At 47.0% G+C, this 21,749-nt stretch overlaps 1 protein-coding gene across 1 annotated transcript; it reads right to left on the reverse strand.

Annotated features, from left to right (window-relative positions):
* Positions 1-1,477: 1,477 nt before the first annotated feature.
* Positions 1,478-13,330, reverse strand: LOC115120557 (nociceptin receptor-like). Its single transcript, XM_029649520.2, has 2 exons — positions 12,976-13,330; positions 1,478-3,158 (listed from the first exon to the last, which is right to left on the reverse strand). The coding sequence occupies exons 1-2, from the start codon at positions 13,319-13,321 to the stop codon at positions 2,632-2,634; spliced, it is 873 nt and encodes a 290-aa protein (XP_029505380.1). The 5' UTR covers positions 13,322-13,330; the 3' UTR covers positions 1,478-2,631.
* Positions 13,331-21,749: the final 8,419 nt, after the last annotated feature.

Below are 21,749 nucleotides of genomic sequence, written 5' to 3' on the forward strand. Positions count from 1 at the left end.
CTGAAAAACTCTCTCTACGACAAGCATATCCATAACATGGTGCAGCCACCACTATGCTTGAAAATATGGAGAGTGTTACTCAGTAATGTGATCTATTGGACTTGCCCCAAATATAACATTTTGTATTCAGGACAAAAAGTGATTTGCTTTGCCACATGTTTCTGCAGTATTACTTTAGTGCCTTGTTGCAAACAGGATGCATGCTTTGGAATATTTTATTCTGTACAGACTTCCTTCTTTTCACTCTGTCAATTAGGTTAGTATTGTGGAGTAACTACAATGTTGTTGATCCCATCCTCAGTTTTCTCCTATCACAGCCATTCAACTCTATAACTGTTTTAAAGTCACCATTGGCCTCATGGTGAAATCCCTGAGCGGTTTCCTTCCTCCCCAGCAACTGAGTTAAGAAGAACGCCTGTATCTTGTAGTGACTGGGGTGTATTGATACCATCATCCAATGTATAATGAATAACTTCACCAAGCTCAAAGGGATATTCAATGTCTGCTGTTTTTATTTGTACCCATCTACCAACTGAGTTAGGAAGTACGGACGTATCGTTGTAGTGACTGGGTGTATTGATACACCATCCAAAGTGTAATGAATAACTTCACCATGCTCTGAGGAATATTATGTTTCTACCAATAGGTGCCCGTCTTCGCGACGCTTTAGGAAACCTCTCTGGTTGAATCTGTGTTTGAAACTCACTGCTCGACTGAGGGACCTTACAGATAATTATATGTGTTGGGTACAAAGACGAGGTAGTAATTCAAAAAATAATGTTAAATACTATTACTGCACACAGAGTGAGTCCATACAACTTATTATGTTCCTTTTTGAGCACATTACAAAACGGTTGAAAACTTATTGATGTTTCAGCTTTTCTTTTTTAAATAGTTTTTTTTATCCCAGTTTTTTATATTCAAAAAACATAATTCCACTTTGACACTACGGGGTCTTGTGACAAAACAATCTCAATTTAATTTTCAATTCAGGCTGTAACATAACAACGTGTGGAAAAAGTAAAGGGGTGTGAATACTTTCTGAAGGCATATAGAAGAAAACCGTGTTATGTATCCAGGGTAACACCGTGTTACGTATCCAGGGTAACACCGTGTTACGTATCCAGGGTAACACCGTGTTACGTATCCTCGTTAACACCGTGTTACGTATCCAGGGTAACACCGTGTTACGTATCCAGGGTAACACCGTGTTACGTCAGGGTAACACCCAGGGTAACACCGTTACGTGTTACCGTATCCAGGGTAACACCGTGTTACGTATCCAGGGTAACACCGTGTTACGTATCCAGGGTAACACCGTGTTACGTCAGGGTAACACCCAGTTACGTATCCAGGGTAACACCGTGTTACGTATCCAGGGTAACACCGTGTTACGTATCCAGGGTAACACCGTGTTACGTATCCAGGGTAACACCGTGTTACGTATCCAGGGTAACACCGTGTTACGTATCCAGGGTAACACCGTGTTACGTATCCAGGGTAACACCGTGTTACGTATCCAGGGTAACACCGTGTTACGTATCCAGGGTAACACCGTGTTACGTATCCAGAGTATTTTTTTTATATTTTTTTATTTAACTCGGCAAGTCAGTTATGAACAAATTCTTATTTACAATGACGGCCTACACCGTCCAAACATGGACAACGCTGGGCCAATTGTGCGCCGTTCTATGGGACTCCCAATCACGGCCAGATGTGATATAGCCTGGATTCAAACAAATAATTGTACAAAATATATTTGCTTCATTTTTACAGGACGACGAGCAGAAAAACGCGGAGCATCATCATCTGCGATTATTTCATCGTAACAATGAATAATAAAGGCTTCAACAAGCAAGTCTCTGTTGTGATGTGTTGTCCGTTCCTACACAACACCTGCAAGGTGGTACAAACAAACAAGGAACGTTACAGTACCATCAGGAACTGACACACTTTATCCCAGGATAGTGGATAGTATTTATACAGACTTTGTTTGGTATTTAAGGCCATGGAATCAGACAAATTGTTTCTCTCAAACAAAATAAAACAGAAATAAACTAATAACATCCGCTTAAAGTAATTACCTACAGCGTAGAAACAAACAAAAAAGCATCTATAAAACAAACATTTAAAAAATGACCACGACAACATAATTAATCAACCAATCAACAGACTCAGAGTTTGAGATAAGTGTGAGCAAAAACTGTTGACATTCGCGTAAATTGTCCATGAAGCACATAGACCTAAACTCTGAACTTAATCGTCCTGAAAATGATTAAACCAATTAAATAAAGACAACATGACATACATGTTAATAACATCCATGTTCCCTAAAGACACAGAGAAGCCCCTTAGTCCCTAGTAGAAGGTCCGTTAGACTACCTAACCCTGCTGTTAGGCCTCCAAACAGCTCCGGCCCAGATCTGGCCCCAACCAGGCCATTCGGACAGTGCCCCTGCCTCGGGCCACCTCCGGTCCTCTTCCTTGGCCATTCCCCGTTTGGCCCCAGCCCAGGGGGCCATCATCCTGCTAGAGGGTAGTGATCTGGGTGAGCTCCATGTTGGAGTTCCCTGTCCTTTGGTGGTGGTTGTTCTGGGGTTCCTGGCAGACCAAGGGCAGCTCCACGCCTAGTCATGCGTGATTTGTATTCCCATCCGCCGTCTTGCAATTGTAAGCCACCTCGCGGGCGATGCTCCTCATCCGACCCGACTGCTGCCGGCTGTCCAGGCGGAACGGACCCGGGTGGCAGAACTCCCTGAAGCACCTCTTGAAGTTCTCGTCCAGGAAGGCGTAGAGGACTGGGTTGAGACTGCTGTTGACGTAGCCCAGCGCGATACAGAAGTGCATCAGGGCCATGGTGAGGAGGCTACTCAGGTTGAAGCCCAATGACTGGGCCAGAGCCATGATCTGGACTGGGGTCCAACAGACCACGAAGGCTGCCACTACGACCAGGACCATGCGAGTGATGCGGTGCAGGTTGCGGTCCTTCTCCTTGGAGCCGGACAGGATGCGGACGCTGCGAAGGCGCTTCACCATCAGGCTGTAGCAGACACTGATGATGGCCACTGGGATGAGGAAGGAAAAGAGGAAAACGCAGGTGCCGAACACCGGGTCCCAGTAGCTACGAGGGTCTGGGAGGACTACGATACACTCTACACCTAGGAGGAGGACAGGGCATATGTTAGGGGTTAGGGCACAAGGGTTAAGGGTTAGGACATAGGGTAGGACATAGGGTAGGGGTTAGGACACAAGGGTTAGGACACGAGGGTTAAGGGTTAGGACATAGGTTAGCGTTACTGTAGGGGTAGGGGTTAGGACACGAGGGTTAAGGGTTAGGACATAGGTTAGCGTTACTGTAGGGGTAGGGGTTAGGACACAAGGGTTAAGGGTTAGGACATAGGTTAGCGTTACTGTAGGGGTAGGGGTTAGGACACGAGGGTTAAGGGTTAGGACATAGGTTAGCGTTACTGTAGGGGTAGGGGTTAGGACACAAGGGTTAAGGGTTAGGACATAGGTTAGCGTTACTGTAGGGGTTAGGACACGAGGGTTAAGGGTTAGGACATAGGTTAGGGTTACTGTAGGGGTTAGGACACCACACCTACAGGGACAGGACACAGAAGAAGACCATTGTCCAATATCTACAAATGTCCAACAGAAATGTGTGTTTGGCTCCCAACCCCACATCCTATACACACACCTAGGACCAAGGGTTTAGCACATAGGACCAAGTGTTTTCCACATAGGACCAAGGGATTAGTACATAGAACCAAGGGTTTAGTACATAGGACCAAGGGTTTAGTACATAGGACCAAGGGTTTAGTACATAGGACCAAAGGATTAGTACATAGGACCAAGGGTTTAGTACATAGGACCAAGGGTTTAGTACATAGGACCAAGGGTTTAGTACATAGGACCAAGGGATTAGTACATAGGACCAAGGGTTTAGTACATAGGACCAAGGGTTTAGTACATAGGACCAAGGGTTTAGTACATAGGACCAAGGGATTAGTACATAGGACCAAGGGATTAGTACATAGGACCAAGGGATTAGCATCCGCCAAACTGTGATTCATCCATTGGACTGCCAGATGGTGAAGCGTGATTCATCACTCCAGAGAATATATTTCTACTGCTCCAGAGTCCAATGGCGGCGAGCTTTACACCACAGTCAACGCTTGGCATTGCGCACGGGGATCTTAGGCTTGTTTGCGGCTGCTCCACCATGGAAACCCATTTCATGAAGCTCCCGAGGAACAGTTCTTGTGCTGACATTGCTTCCAGAGGACAGACGATTTTTACGCACTAACCACTTCAGCACTCAGCGGTCCCGTTCGATTTAGCTTGTGTGGCCTACCACTTTACCGCTGAGCCGTTGTTGCTCCTAGACGTTTCTACTTCACAATAACAGCACTTACAGTTGACCTGGGGCAACTCTAGCAGGTAACTGACTTGTTTGAAAGGTGTCATCCTATGAACGTGCCACTGTAACAGTATAACTTTAGACCGTCCCCTCGCCCATACCCGGGCGCGAACCAGGGACCCTCTGCACACATCAACAACAGTCACCCCTCGAAGCATCGTTACCCATCGCTCCACAAAAGGGGGAACCACTACTTCAAGGTCTCAGAGCAAGTGACGTCACCGATTGAAACACTATTAGCGCGCACCACCGCTAACTAGCTAGCTATTTCACATCCGTTACACCACGTTGAAAGTCAATGAGCTCTTTAGTAAGGCATTCTCCTACCAGTGTTTGTCTATGGAGATTGCATGGCTGCTTTATACACCTGTCAGCAACGGTTGGAAAAGCATTCCTCATTGTATCTGTCCACGTTCAACAACAGAAGAGAGTGTCTATTTGAGAGTCATTCCATCTGTCTACGGTCAACAACAGAAGAGAGTGTCTATTTGAGAGTCATTCCATCTGTCTACGGTCAACAACAGAAGAGAGTGTCTATTTGAGAGTCATTCCATCTGTCTACGGTCAACAACAGAAGAGATCTGTCTATTTGAGAGTCATTCCATCTGTCTACGGTCAACAACAGAAGAGAGTGTCTATTTGAGAGTCATTCCATCTGTCTACGGTCAACAACAGAAGAGAGTGTCTATTTGAGAGTCATTCCATCTGTCTACGGTCAACAACAGAAGAGAGTGTCTATTTGAGAGTCATTCCATCTGTCTACGGTCAACAACAGAAGAGAGTGTCTATTTGAGAGTCATTCCATCTGTCTACGGTCAACAACAGAAGAGAGTGTCTATTTGAGAGTCATTCCATCTGTCTACGGTCAACAACAGAAGAGAGTCATTCCATCTGTCTATTTGAGAGTGTCATTCTATTTGAGAGTCATTCCATCTGTCACGGTCAACAACAGAAGAGAGTGTCTATTTGAGAGTCATTCCATCTGTCTACGGTCAACAACAGTCTACGGTCAACAACAGAAGAGAGTGTCTATTTGAGAGTCATTATATCTTATGTTGTTGACAACATAAGATATAATGACTCTCAAATGGAATGACAAATAGACACTCTTCTGTTGTTGACCGTAGACAGATGGAATGACTCTCAAATAGACACTCTCTTCTGTTGATTGACACTCTCTTCTGTTGTTGACCGTAGACAGATGGAATGACTCTCAAATAGACACTCTCTTCTGTTGTTGACCGTAGACAGATGGAATGACTCTCAAATAGACACTCTCTTCTGTTGTTGATGTCTTTTCACTCACAAAATAAACAAATCAACATATGAATAAATTACATAACACAATCCAAAATACACTCAAAACTCAACACCTTGAGGTTGAAGAACTGTCCACAACCTTTTAATTCTGATTTTCTTTTTCCTTCCTCAGGGTATAATCACTTTGACTGTGACATTTGCTTTGACTTTTCTGACAGCCTGCCTTTTAAAACTGCCTCTAAACCCAAGCAGCTGAGAACTCTTGACAGCCCTATAGCTCTGTAATACAAAACACAATTCAGTTCAGGGGATATATATATATATATATATATAAAAATGCGAACCCTGACATGGCAGCCTGAAGGGAGCCTGAATCAAATCAACTTCAAAAGACGATTTCTAAGTTAATATATATATTTTTTTTTAAAAGAACCACTTGTCACTGATGTGAAGAATAAACATTCTCTCTCTCTCTCTTTCTCTCTCTCTCTCTCTCTCTCTCTCTCTCTCTCTCTCTCTTCTCTCTCTCTCTCTCTCTCTCTCTCTCTCTCTCTCACTCTCTCTCTCTCTCTTTTTCTCTCTCTCTCTCTCTCTCTCTCTTTCTCTCTCTCTCTCTCTCTCTCTCTCTGGGGTGATTATGAAGATGTTCGCAAATCCAGTTCAAAGCTTTTATCTAGGATGCATCCCAAACTGAACCCTATTCTCTATAATGTGCACTACTTTAGTGCCATTGTCAAAAGTAGTGCACTAAATAGGGAATAGGGTTTCATTTGGGACAAATCAACATGACATTAAACATGTCTTCCCACTCTGTAGTTCTGACAGCTCATTCGAACCTAAATGTCTTCTTACCCTTTAGGATTATTATGAGCACGCTAGCGTTGTCCCAAAATGGCACCCTAGTCCCTATTTAGTGCACTACTTTTGACCAGAGCCCTATGTCAAAAGTAGAGAACTACAAAAGGAATAGGGTTCTATTTTGGGATTAATCCTCACATCTATTCCAGTAAAGTGCCTCTCCTGACAGCTGGATCAATGGGACGTCCTGTTCCTGCCTAGCAGTAGGAAACAACAGTACAACCCTACACCTCACTAACCTCAACGGTCACATCTCAGACTCCGCTGCAGTTACAAAAGGAGTCCCCCAGGGCTCTCTGTCCCCTACTGTTCATCCTGTAGCCTTGCCTTGTTGCAGTACAGTACAAAGCCTGTCTGTTTGTCCCTAAAATACCTTCCTTACTTGCTACAGTAGCTAGCTAGCTGGACGAGATCATTTTCACACTGCTACTTTGTTGCCCTGTCCCCCCCAATCGTCCACATGGCTGGCTGTGTTTATCATACTGAATAGCTAGCTTCAGTAGCTAGCTAGCTAGATGAGGACGAGATCATTTTCACACTGCTACTTTGTTGCCCTGTCCCCCCCAATCGTCCACATGGCTGGCTGTGTTTATCATACTGAATAGCTAGCTTCAGTAGCTAGCTAGATGAGGACGAGATCATTTTCACACTGCTACTTTGTTGCCCTGTGGCCCCCAATCGTCCACATGGCTGGCTGTGTTTATCATACTGAATAGCTAGCTTCAGTAGCTAGCTAGCTAGATGAGGACGAGATCATTTTCACACTGCTACTTTGTTGCCCTGTATCCCCCAAGCGTCCACATGGCTGGCTGTGTTTATCATACTGAATAGCTAGCTTCAGTAGCTAGCTAGCTAGATGAGGACGAGATCATTTTCACACAGCTACTTTGTTGCCCTGTGGCCCCCAATCGTCCACATGGCTGGCTGTGTTTATCATACTGAATAGCTAGCTTCAGTAGCTAGCTAGCTAGATGAGGACGAGATCATTTTCACACTGCTACTTTGTTGCCCTGTGTCCCCCAATCGTCCACATGGCTGGCTGTGTTTATCATACTGAATAGCTAGCTTCAGTAGCTAGCTAGCTAGATGAGGACGAGATCATTTTCACACTGCTACCTTCCGGTTACTAGTCCAACACTCTAACCACTAGGCTACCCTGCCGCCTCTACACTCTAACCACTAGGCTACCCTGCCGCCTCTACACTCTAACCACTAGGCTACCTGCCACCTCTACACTCTAACCACTAGGCTACCCTGTCACCTCTACACTCTAACCACTAGGCTACCCTGCCACCTCTACACTCTAACCACTAGGCTACCCTGCCACCTCTACACTCTAACCACTAGGCTACCCTGCCGCCTCTACACTCTAAACAGACACAGTGTTTTCGGGAAAGCACACAAGACCTGTTGACTTTTTCCACATTTTACATTACAGACTTATAGTTGATCATCCCTCAGAAATCTACACACAATAATGACAAAGCATAAACAGAAATACCTTATTTACATAAGTATTCAGACCCTTTTGCTAGGAGACTAAATTGAGCTCAGGTGCATCCTGTTTTCATTGATCATCCTTGAGATGATTCAACAACTTGATTGGAGTCCACCTGTGGTAAATTCAATTCATTGGACATGATTTGGAAAGGCACAAACACCTGATGAAATAAGGTTCCACAGTTGACAGTGCATGTCAGAGCAAAAACCAAGCCATGAGGTCGAAGGAACTGTCTGTAGAGCACTGAGACAGGATTGTGTCGAGGCACAGATCTGGGGAAGGGTACCAACACATTTATGCAGCATTGAAGGTCCCCAAGAACACAGTGGCCTCCATCATTCTTAAATGGAGGGGTTATAACAGTAGTCTAGTGTGAGGGGTTATAACAGGAAATGATGTAAATATATCACTAGCCACTTTAAACAATGCTACCTTATATAATGTTACTTACCCTACATTATTCATCTCATATGCATATGTATATACTGTACTCTAGATCATCGACTGCATTCTTATGTCACTAGCCACTTTAACTATGCCACTTTGTTTACTTTGTCTACATACTCATCTCATATGTATATACTGTACTCGATACCATCTACTGTATGCTGCTCTGTACCATCACTCATTCATATATCCTTATGTACATATTCCTTATCCCCTTACACTGTGTATAAGACAGTAGTTTTGGAATTGTTAGTTAGATTACTTGTTGGTTATCACTGCATTGTCGGAACTAGAAGCACAAGCATTTCGCTACACTCGCATTAACATCTGCTAACCATGTGTATGTGACAAATAAAAATTGATTTGATTTGATTTGATTTGATGGAAGAAGTTTGGAACCACTAAGACTCTTCCTAGAGCTGGCCGCCCGGGCAAACTGAGCGATCGGGGAGAAGAGCTTTGGTCAGGGAGGTGACCAAGAACCCAATGGTCACTCTGACAGAACTCTAGAGTTCCTCTGTGGAGATGGGAGAACCTTCCAGAAGGACAACCATCTCTGCAGCACTCCACCAATCAGGCCTTTATGGTAGAGTGGCCAGACGGAAGCCACTTCTCAGTTTAAGGCACATGACAGCCCGCTTGGAGTTTGCCAAAAGGCACCTAAAGACTCTCAAACCATGACAAACAAGATTTTCTGGTCTGATGAAACCAAGATTGAACTGTTTGGTCTGAATGCCAAGCGTCACTTCTGGAGGGAACCTGGCACCATCCTTACGGTGAAGCATGGTGGTGGTAGCATCAGCTGCTGTGGGGATTTTTTTTCAGGGGCAGGGACTGGGAGACTAGTCAGGATTGAGGGAAAGATAAACAGAGCAAAGTACATAGAGATCCTTGATGAAAACCAGCTCCAGAGCACTCAGGACCTCAGACTGAGGTGAAGATTCACCTTCTAAAAGGACAAAGACCCTAAGCACACAGCCAAGACAATGCAGGAGTGGCTTCAGGACAAGAATGCCCTTGAGTGACCCAGCAAGAGCCTGGAGAGACCTGAAAATAGCTGTGAAGCAATGCTTCCTCAAACTGGTACTTCTAACAGTCTGATGTTTAATTCATTGTCTTAAAATATGCTTGTGAATCATTAATGAGTTCTCTATGAGCCCTGCAGGTACTGGGTCTACAGGGTCTACAGATTATAGAGATATCACATTACAGCACTACAGTGCTGCCTCTCTCTGTGCCTCTCTCTCTCTCTCTGTGCCTCCCTGTGCCTCTCTCTCTCTCTCTCTCCCCCTCTCTCACTACTGCCTCTCCATTTCCCTCCCTCCCTCCCTCCCTCCCTCCCTCCCTTCCTTCCTCCCTCCCTCCCTCCCATTTGCTTTCTTCTCATTCTCTGCCTCCTGTCTGCTCCTCCTCTGTCCATGAGGAACCTAACTTCACAACTCTTCTAGCATTCAGAGCAACAGTGCTATTATGTATATATTATAACATAGAATCTGTTAAATATCCTGTGAACTGTGAATACTGTTTTAAAAGCATTCAAATTCCTCACCCTGGAGTGCAATTATGAATGAATGAATCATGATGAACAGGTGTTGCTGTTTGAGGTTTTGAACATAGTATCAGGAACGTGATATTGGTTTTCCAGGGCTTCTAATTGAGTTACATCCGTTCCTCACCTGGTTGTCCTGAAAATAAAAGGCTCAAAAACTCAGGAACGGACATGAAGATAAATGAAAGTAGTGAACAACAACAACAACAACAACAACAACAACAACAACAACAACAACAACAACAACAACAACAACAACAACAACAACAACAACACACAGATATTATCTAAGTGATTATCATCGGGGCCCGATGAGGTTAAACATAATGAGACAGACGTTGGGTTTTCTACTTGAGCTCCAGGTCTATTTCAGACGCACAGAGTGACAAACTGTTAACGACATCCTTTAGTGGCTTTTGAAGTGGAGGAGAACAGATGGTGATTCTATTCACGTGTCCTGGTGTTGTTGCACTGAACTAGACTGTAAACAGTCTCTACCCCGCTGACCTAATGGTAAGGACTTTATCACAGTCTGTAGCTGTAGTGACCTTTTCACTGTTACTGCTATCTCCACACACACACACACACACACACACACACACACACACACACACACACACACACACACACACACACACACACACACACACACACACACACACACACACACACACACACACACACACACACACACACAGGTCGTTTGTTCAGAGGCATTACTTTGGTCAGTGTGGCCTTGTCCCTTTTTAAAGCCTCTCCTCCTGTGTGTGTGTGTGTGGAGATAGCAGTAACAGTGAAAAGGTCTGTGATTGGATGCCCCTGGTCATATCACACACATTGCATTACATTCCCCCTAGTAACCAAACCACATGACACTCCCCCTAGAAACCAAACCACATGACACTCCCCCTAGAAACCAAACCACATGACACTCCCCCTAGAAACCAAACCACACGACACTCCCCCTAGTAACCAGACCACACGACACTCCCCCTAGAAACCAGACCACATGACACTCCCCCTAGTAACCAAACCACATGACACTCCCCCTAGAAACCAGACCACACGACACTCCCCCTAGTAACCAGACCACATGACACTCCCCATAGAAAGCAGACCACACGACACTCCCCTAGTAACTAAACCACATGACACTCCCCCTAGAAACCAGACCACACAACACTCCCCCTAGTAACCAGACCACATGACACTCCACTAAGTAACCAGACCACAAGACACTCCCCCTAGTAACCAGACCACATGACACTCCCCCTAGTAACCAGACCACATGACACTCCCCCTAGTATCCAGACCACATGATACTCCCTCTAGCTGACCTAGGAGGAACCAGACCACATGATACTCCCTCTAGCTGACCTAGGAGGAACCAGAGCACATGATACTCCCTCTAGCTGACCCAGACCACATGATACTCGCTCTAGCTGACCCAGGAGGAACCAGACCACACGATACTCGCTCTAGCTGACCCAGGAGGAACCAGACTGCATGATACTCCCTCTAGCTGACCCAGGAGGAACCAGACCACATGATACTCCCTCTAGCTGACCCAGGAGGAACCAGACCACATGATACTCCCTCTAGCTGACCCAGGAGGAACCAGACCACATGATACTCCCTCTAGCTGACCCAGACCACATGATACTCCCTCTAGCTGACCCAGGAGGAACCAGACCACATGATACTCCCTCTAGCTGACCCAGGAGGAACCAGACCACATGATACTCCCTCTAGCTGACCCAGGAGAAACCAGACTGCATGATACTCCCTCTAGCTGACCCAGGAGGAACCAGACCACATGATACTCCCTCTAGCTGACCCAGGAGGAACCAGACTGCATGATACTCCCTCTAGCTGACCCAGGAGGAACCAGACCACATGATACTCCCTCTAGCTGACCCAGGAGGAACCAGACCACATGATACTCCCTCTAGCTGACCCAGGAGGAACCAGACCACATGATACTCCCTCTAGCTGACCCAGGAGGAACCAGACTGCATGATACTCCCTCTAGCTGACCCAGGAGGAACCAGACCACATGATACTCCCTCTAGCTGACCCAGGAGGAACCAGACCACATGATACTCCCTCTAGCTGACCCAGGAGGAACCAGACCGCATGATACTCCCTCTAGCTTACCCAGGAGGAACCAGACCACATGATACTCCCTCTAGCTGACCCAGGAGGAACCAGACCACATGATACTCCCTCTAGCTGACCCAGGAGGAACCAGACTGCATGATACTCCCTCTAGCTGACCCAGGAGGAACCAGACCACATGATACTCCCTCTAGCTGACCCAGGAGGAACCAGACCGCATGATACTCCCTCTAGCTGACCCAGGAGGAACCAGACCGCATGATACTCCCTCTAGCTGACCCAGGAGGAACCAGACCACATGATACTCCCTCTAGCTGACCCAGGAGGAACCAGACTGCATGATACTCCCTCTAGCTGACCCAGGAGGAACCAGACCACATGATACTCCCTCTAGCTGACCCAGGAGGAACCAGACCACATGATACTCCCTCTAGCTGACCCAGGAGGAACCAGACTGCAGTATAATGATGTACAGTAGATGATCTACTCAGAAATGGAGGGAGGGAGGGAGGGAGGGAGGGAGGGAGGGCGGAAGGAAGGGAGGGAGGGAAGGAGGAAGGTAGGGAGAGCAAGACGAGGGAGGGAGGGAAGGAGGAAGGTAGGGAGGGAGGGAGGTAGGGAGAGCAAGACGAGGGAGGGAGGGAGGGCTGAGAATATCTGAATAGATTAATTTAGAGGTCAATCTGACAGTAGAACAGATAAATCAGACTTGATAATGAACCAAACTACTTTCTGTTGGTTCACCTAGACAGACAGACAGACAGACAGACAGACAGATAGACAGACAGACAGACAGACAGACAGAGACAGACAATAACCTACTGTTATGTTCAACCTCCACATCTCCCAACACCATGGCCGGTACCCCTATCGCCGACGCCAGGACCCACACACAGATGTTGACCACTTTGGCCTTGTGGGGCGTCCTCATGTCCAGGGCCTTGACCGGATGGCACACGGCCACGTAGCGATCCATGCTCATCACGGTCAGAGTAAAGGTGCTGGTGAACATGTTGTAGTAGTCGATGGAGACCACGGCCTTGCAGAGGGCGTTGCCGAACGGCCAGAAGCCCAGGAACAGGTCGGTTCCCTGGAAGGGTAAGGTAGCGAGGACCAGGGAGTCAGCCAGAGCCAGGTTAAATATGTAGATGTTGGTGGCTGTCTTCATCTTAGTGTACCTGGAGAAGAGGAGAGAGGGGAGGAGAAGAGAGGGGAGAGGAGAGGAGAGGAGAGGAGAGGAGAGGAGAGGAGAGGAGAGGAGAGGGGAGGGGGAGAGGTATGCATAACGGTGATTGAATGTGATCACATTGAGCTAGTTTTCCTACTTAAAGAGTGTGAAAAAGCCTTTGATTTGTTCAAATAGAACATGTAAAGTCAGTTTGTTCTCTGCTGCTGCTGTGGTCTGCTGGTCCAAGTCAGTCCAAGCCTCAAACCGTCTTGTTGACAATCTTCGATTCAGTTCATCTCAGTTCCTACAATGTGATAAAAAACCTCACACACAGCCGACTCCTGCTTTCAATTCAAAAGGGAACAGAGTTACAAGGTTTACTTCTGACAGCAACAATAAGAAGCAATGGGATCTGTGGGTATATAATTATAACAAGGCTTCCTGTTACATAAGTAGTGGTGGATCTATTTTAAACCCTGTGTTACCAAGCAGGCCAAAATCCCCTGATCAACCAACCGATAGATAGATATATAGATATATAGAGAGGATGAAAGTCTTACGAAAGGTGTCGGACTAAATATTCAGACACTGGAAGGTCTTTGGTCTCACTGAGCTGCATCGTCAACACTGACAGATCAGTTCTTCCAAATTCTGGTCCAGAAAACCAGAAACCTGCAGTGGCTTCCAATCTATAACGTGAAAATATCCTCTCCTCCCATCTCTTCTCCTCTTCTCCCCTCTCTTCTCCTCCTCGCCCCTCTTCTCCTCCCTCCTCTCCCCCTCTCCCCTCCCCTCTTCTCCTCCCCCTCTCCTCTCCCCCTCTCCTTCCTCCCTCCTCTCCCCTCTCCTTCCTCCCTCCTCTCCCCCTCTCCTCCCCCTCTCCTCCCTCCCTCCTCTCCCCCTCTCCTTCCTCCCTCCTCTCCCCCTCTCCTCCCCCTCCCCCTCTCCTCCCTCCCCTCCCCTCTCCCCCTCTCGTCCCTCCCTCCTCTCCCCCTCTCCTTCCTCCCTCCTCTCCTCCTCTCCTTCCTCCCTCCCTCTCCCCCTCTCCTTCCTCCCTCCTCTCCCCCTCTCCTTCCTCCCTCCTCTCTCCCTCTCCTTCCTCCCTCCTCTCCCCCTCTCCTTCCTCCCTCCTCTCCCCCTCTCCTCCCCCTCTCCTCCCTCCCTCCTCTCCCCCTCTCCTTCCTCCCTCCTCTCCCCCTCTCCTTCCTCCCTCCTCTCCTCCTCTCCTCCCTCCCTCCTCTCCCCCTCTCCTTCCTCCCTCCTCTCCCCCTCTCCTTCCTCCCCCTCTCCCCCTCTCCTTCCTCCCTCCTCTCCCCCTCTCCTTCCTCCCTCCTCTCCACCGCTTCTTCACATTTGCAGAGAGTCTCTTCTACAAAGAGAATATTTAATGTCTGCTCTGCATCCGTTTGTTGTTGAGAGTATCTAAATGAGTCTCGTCTCTACACAGCCTGACTACGTACACACTGCGCTGGGCCAAAAGGGATGTCTTCATCTATATATTTCCAGATAGCTGACATTTTATTAAATATAAGGAGTAGACATGCTCCAGATACTCATGTCCTTAATTTCATATGCAGAGCTAGGATATTCTCTGTAATGGGACAGTGTCTACACGCATCCATTCCAGACCTCGGACCCCTGCTACTGTATTGCTCAACTCTATTTGATGTGTTCTCTGTCTCTTGGAAGCAGCATGGGAAATGGTCCAGGAACAAAGGACAATGCTCAAGGACTAGTCAGCCCTTCCCTCTCTGAGGGGCCAAAATGCATCTCTATATATACAGTATCCAGAGGACTGACTATTGTGATAGAATAAGGTAGTATTCATGTCTGGTATTGATCTGAAACGTGTTCACTGAGGCCATAATGCTGATCTATATTGATGTCAGTGACGGTCAGTGACGTCTATGATGAGAGAGGACTATTTGTTTCTCTCATCAGCATGGCTTTTATTTCTATTGCAGACATATTGAATGACTGTCCTTCATATTCCATTCAGCTCAATGTAACAGTGTTCGGTTTAGGCTATTTACATGATACTCAAAATGTTGTCCCTATACCCATCATGAGGTTGCTACAATCTAGCCTATGAATGAAAGTTTATAACGTAGGTTTGAGAGAAAAATTTGAGGTGACAGAAAGTGACACGTGGACAGACAGTGAGTGATACATTCATTACCGCCTTGCAAACTCTTGTCTGCAACTAGGTGATCTAGGGTGTAACCATTAGTCCAACAGTTGCAAACAAGAGTTTCTATTGGAAACTTTTTTTGTTTTGTTTTATCACCGTTTCATTTGCTTCCGTTTAAGAAACGTTTTTCAACAGAATTGCCGGAATGAATACACCCCTGAACACGCATGAACACAGTTCACTTTCATAGCAGCCACGTTGTACTTCCGGCGCCGACAGAGATGGCCGCCTCGCTTCGCGTTCCTAGGAAACTATGCAGTTTTTTGTTTTTTTTTACGTGTTATTTCTTACATTAGTACCCCAGGTCATCTTAGGTTTCATTACATACAGTCGAGAAGAACTACTGAATATAAGATCAGCGTCAACTCACCATCAGTACGACCAAGAATATGATTTTCGCGACGCGGATCCTGTGTTCTGCCTTTCAACCAGGACAACAGAATGGATCCCATGCGGCGACCCCAAAAAACGACTCCATAAAAGAGGGAAACGAGGCGGTCTTCTGGTCAGACTCCGGAGACGGGCACATCGTGCACCACTCCCTAGCATTCTTCTCGCCAATGTCCAGTCTCTTGACAACAAGGTTGATGAAATCCGAGCAAGGGTAGCATTCCAGAGGGACATCAGAGACTGTAACGTTCTTTGCTTCACGGAAACATGGCTCACTGGAGAGACGCTATCGGAGGCAGTGCAGCCAGCGGGTTTCTCCACGCATCGCGCCGACAGAAACAAACATCTTTCTGGTAAGAAGAGAGGTGGGGGCGTATGCCTTATGGCTAAGGAGACATGGTGTGATCAAGGAAACATACAGGAACTCAAATCCTTCTGTTCACATGATTTAGAATTCCTCACAATCAAATGTCGACCGCATTATCTACCAAGAGAATTCTCTTCGATTATAATCACAGCCGTATATATTCCCCCCCAAGCAGACACATCGATGGCTCTGAACGAACTTTATTTGACTCTTTGCAAACTGGAATCCATTTATCCGGAGGCTGCATTCATTGTAGCTGGGGATTTTAACAAGGCTAATCTGAAAACAAGACTCCCTAAATTTTATCAGCATATCGATTGCGCAACCAGGGGTGGAAAAACCTAGGATCATTGTTACTCTAACTTCCGCGACGCATATAAGGCCCTGCCCCGCCTTCCTTTCGGAAAAGCTGACCACGACTCCATTTTGTTGATCCCTGCCTACAGACAGAAACTAAAACAAGAAGCTCCCACGCTGAGGTCTGTCCAACGCTGGTCCGACCAAGCTGATTCCACACTCCAACACTGCTTCCATCACGTGGACTGGGATATGTTTCGTATTGCGTCGGATAACAACATTGACGAATACGCTGATTCGGTGTGCGAGTTCATTAGAACGTGCGTTGAAGATGTCGTTCCCATAGCAACGATTAAAACATTCCCTAACCAGAAACCGTGGATTGATGGCAGCTTTTGCGTGAAACTGAAAGCGCGAACCACTGCTTTTAATCAGGGCAAGGGACTGGTAACATGACCGAATACAAACAGTGCAGCTATTCCCTCCGCAAGGCTATCAAACAAGCTAAGCGTCAGTATAGAGACAAAGTAGAATCTCAATTCAACGGCTCAGACACAAGAGGTATGTGGCAGGGTCTACAGTCAATCACGGACTACAAGAAGAAAACCAGCCTAGTCACGGACCAGGATGTCTTGCTCCCAGGCAGACTAAATAACTTTTTTGCCCGCTTTGAGGACTATACAGTGGCACTGACACGGCCTGAAACGAAAACATGCGGACTCTCCTTCACTGCAGCCGAGGTGAGTAAGACATTTAAACGTGTTAACCCTCGCAAGGCTGCTGGCCCAGACGGCATCCCCAGCCGCGCCCTCAGAGCATGCGCAGACCAGCTGGCCGGTGTGTTTACGGACATATTCAATCAATCCCTATACCAGTCTGCTGTTCCCACATGCTTCAAGAGGGCCACCATTGTTCCTGTTCCCAAGAAAGCTAAGGTAACTGAGCTAAACGACTACCGCCCCGTAGCACTCACTTCCGTCATCATGAAGTGCTTTGAGAGACAAGGACCATATCACCTCCACCCTACCTGACACCCTAGACCCACTCCAATTTGCTTACCGCCCAAATAGGTCCACAGACGATGCAATCTCAACCACACTGCACACTGCCCTAACCCATCTGGACAAGAGGAATACCTATGTGAGAATGCTGTTCATCGACTACAGCTCGGCATTCAACACCATAGTACCCTCCAAGCTCGTCATCAAGCTCGAGACCCTGCGTCTCGACCCCGCCCTGTGCAACTGGGTACTGGACTTCCTGACGGGCCGCCCCCAGGTGGTGAGGGTAGGCAACAACATCTCCACCCCGCTGATCCTCAACACTGGGGCCCCACAAGGGTGCGTTCTGAGCCCTCTCCTGTACTCCCTGTTCACCCACGACTGCGTGGCCATGCACGCCTCCAACTCAATCATCAAGTTTGCGGACGACACAACAGTGGTAGGCTTGATTACCAACAACGACGAGACGGCCTACAGGGAGGAGGTGAGGGCCCTCGGAGTGTGGTGTCAGGAAAATAACCTCACACTCAACGTCAACAAAACTAAGGAGATGATTGTGGACTTCAGGAAACAGCAGAGGGAACACCCCCCTATCCACATCGATGGAACAGTAGTGGAGAGGGTAGTAAGTTTTAAGTTTCTCGGCATACACATCACAGACAAACTGAATTGGTCCACTCACACAGACAGCATCGTGAAGAAGGCGCAGCAGCGCCTTTTCAACCTCAGGAGGCTGAAGAAATTTGGCTTGTCACCAAAAGCACTCACAAACTTCTACAGATGCACAATCGAGAGCATCCTGGCGGGCTGTATCACCGCCTGGTACGGCAACTGCTCCGCCCACAACCGTAAGGCTCTCCAGAGGGTAGTGAGGTCTGCACAACGCATCACCGGGGGCAAACTACCTGCCCTCCAGGACACCTACACCACCCGATGTTACAGGAAGGCCATAAAGATCATCAAGGACAACAACCACCCGAGCCACTGCCTGTTCACCCCGCTATCATCCAGAAGGCGAGGTCAGTACAGGTCTATCAAAGCTGGGACCGAGAGACTGAAAAACAGCTTCTATCTCAAGGCCATCAGACTGTTAAACAGCCACCACTAACATTGAGTGGCTGCTGCCAACACACTGACACTGACTCAACTCCAGCCACTTTAATAATGGGAATTGATGGGAAATTATGTAAAATATATCACTAGCCACTTTAAACAATGCTACCTAATATAATGTTATATACCCTACATTATTCATCTCATATGCATACGTATATACTGTACTCTATATCATCTACTGCATCCTTATGTAATACATGTATCACTAGCCACTTTAACTATGCCACTTTGTTTACATACTCATCTCAAATGTATATACTGTACTCGATACCATCTACTGTATCTTGCCTATGCTGCTCTGTACCATCACTCATTCATATATCTTTATGTACATATTCTTTATCCCCTTACACTGTGTATAAGACAGTAGTTTTGGAATTGTTAGTTAGATTACTTGTTGGGTATTACTGCATTGCCGGAACTAGAAGCACAAGCATTTCGCTACACTCGCATTAACATCTGCTAACCATGTGTATGTGACAAATAAAATTTGATTTGATTTGTATTCCTTCTATCCTCTATGCACTCTCCTCCTCTCACTTTTTCCCTTTGTTTGTGGACTTCAATGAACAACACATCAGCTGTATGTGACCAGGTGAAAAAACCTTTCCAAGCCAAAGCATATAATCACCGCTACACACAGCCTACATCATGGCCAGGCGGGAATAACCTGTCCAAGCCAAACCATATAATAACCGCTACACACAGCCTACATCATGGCCAGGCGGGAATAACCTGTCCAAGCCAAACCATGTCATAATCGCTACCTACAGCTTACATCGTTGTCACCATATTAACTAAAGTAACGTCCTAGTAAAGTAACGTCCTAGTAAAGTAACGTCCTAGTCAACATAGCTAATAGAACTGACGCGTTAGTAAACCTGCTACAATCATATAATGACGTTACAGTTGTATAGTCAGAAAGCAGTTAGACTGGCGAGCCTCAGTGGTAATACATTAATCAAACCAAAAGCTTACCTTGACTCAGAAGAGTCCCAGTGTTGTGTTGAATAGTCATAGCCAGCTAGCTAACATAGCATCCCTCTGTTCAAGCCTGGTGTTTGAGTAACTAAACTAGCTAGCTGCATTTGCTGGTTAAGTAAGTGAAACTGTAATTGAAAAGATTGAGAAATCTCTCTCTCTCTCTCTTGATTCTCCTTTGTTTTTGAAGAAACTAATTTGGTGAAAACTATTCAACTACTGTCTTTCTCTCTCTTTGAGTCAACTACTCACCACATGTTATACACTGCAGTGCTAGCTAGCTGTAGCTTATGCTTTCAGTACTAGATTCATTCTCTTTGATTGGGTGGACAACATGTCAGTTCTTGCTGCAATAGCTCTGATAGGTTGGAGGTCGTCCTCTGGAAGTTGTCATAATTACTGTGTAAATCTATGGAAGGGGGTGAGAACCAACCGAGCCTCCTAGGTTTTGTATTGATGTGCTTTGGAAATAGCGACTTGGAAAAAATATGACAGTGTTTGACTTTCCGTAGCCTACTACTGAACATGGTGTCAATGCAAACTCAGATACGTTCTGGGAGCTGGGAGCTGGACATATGTTGGGAGCTGGACACATGTTGGGAGCTGGACATATGTTGGGAGCTGGGAGCTGGACATATGTTGAGAGCTGGGAACTGGACATATGTTGGGATCTGGGAGCTGGACATATGTTGGGAGCTGGGAGCTGGACATATGTTGAGAGCTGGGAGCTGGACATATGTTGGGAGCTGGGAGCTGGACATATGTTGGGAGTTGGACATATGTTGAGAGCTGGGAGCTGGACATATGTTGGGAGCTGGGAGCTGGACATATGTTGAGAGCTGGGAGCTGGACATATGTTGGGAGCTGGGAGCTGGACATATGTTGAGAGCTGGGAGCTGGACATATGTTAGGAGCTGGACATATGTTGGGAGCTGGGAGCTGGACATATGTTGAGAGCTGGGAGCTGGACATATGTTGGGAGCTGGGAGCTGGACATATGTTGAGAGCTGGGAGCTGGACATATGTTGGGAGCTGGGAGCTGGACATATGTTGAGAGCTGGGAGCTGGACATATGTTGAGAGCTGGGAGCTGGACATATGTTGGGAGACATATGTTGGGAGCTGGGAGCTGGACATATGTTGGGAGCTGGGAGCTGGACATATGTTGGGAGCTGGACATATGTGAGAGCTGGGAGCTGACATATGTTGGGAGCTGGACATATGTTGTTGAGAGCTGGGAGCTGGACATATGTTGGGAGCATATGTTGGGAGCTGGGAGGACATATGTTGAGAGCTGGGAGCTGGACATATGTTGGGAGCTGGACATATGGGAGACATATGGGAGCTGGGAGCTGGACATATGTTGAGAGCTGGGAGCTGGACATATGTTGGGAGCTGGGAGCTGGACATATGTTGGGAGCTGGGAGCTGGACATATGTTGGGAGCTGGGAGCTGGACATATGTTGGGAGCTGGGAGCTGGACATATGTTGAGAGCTGGGAGCTGGACATATGTTGGGAGCTGGGAGCTGGACATATGTTGAGAGCTGGGAGCTGGACATATGTTGGGAGCTGGACATATGTTGGGAGCTGGGAGCTGGACATATGTTGAGAGCTGGGAGCTGGACATATGTTGGGAGCTGGGAGCTGGACATATGTTGGGAGCTGGGAGCTGGACATATGTTGGGAGCTGGGAGCTGGACATATGTTGGGAGCTGGGAGCTGGACATATGTTGGGAGCTGGGAGCTGGACATATGTTGGGAGCTGGGAGCTGGACATATGTTGGGAGCTGGACATATGTTGGGAGCTGGGAGCTGGACATATGTTGGGAGCTGGGAGCTGGACATATGTTGGGAGCTGGGAGCTGGACATATGTTGAGAGCTGGGAGCTGGACATATGTTGGGAGCTGGACATATGTTTGGGAGACATATGTTGGGAGCTGGACATATGTTGGGAGCTGGGAGCTGGACATATGTTGGGAGCTGGGAGCTGGACATATGTTGGGAGCTGGGAGCTGGACATATGTTGGGAGCTGGACATATGTTGGGAGCTGGGAGCTGGACATATGTTGAGAGCTGGGAGCTGA

This window comes from Oncorhynchus nerka, linkage group LG7 (assembly GCF_034236695.1).
Source record: "Oncorhynchus nerka isolate Pitt River linkage group LG7, Oner_Uvic_2.0, whole genome shotgun sequence".
NCBI lineage: Eukaryota > Metazoa > Chordata > Actinopteri > Salmoniformes > Salmonidae > Oncorhynchus > Oncorhynchus nerka.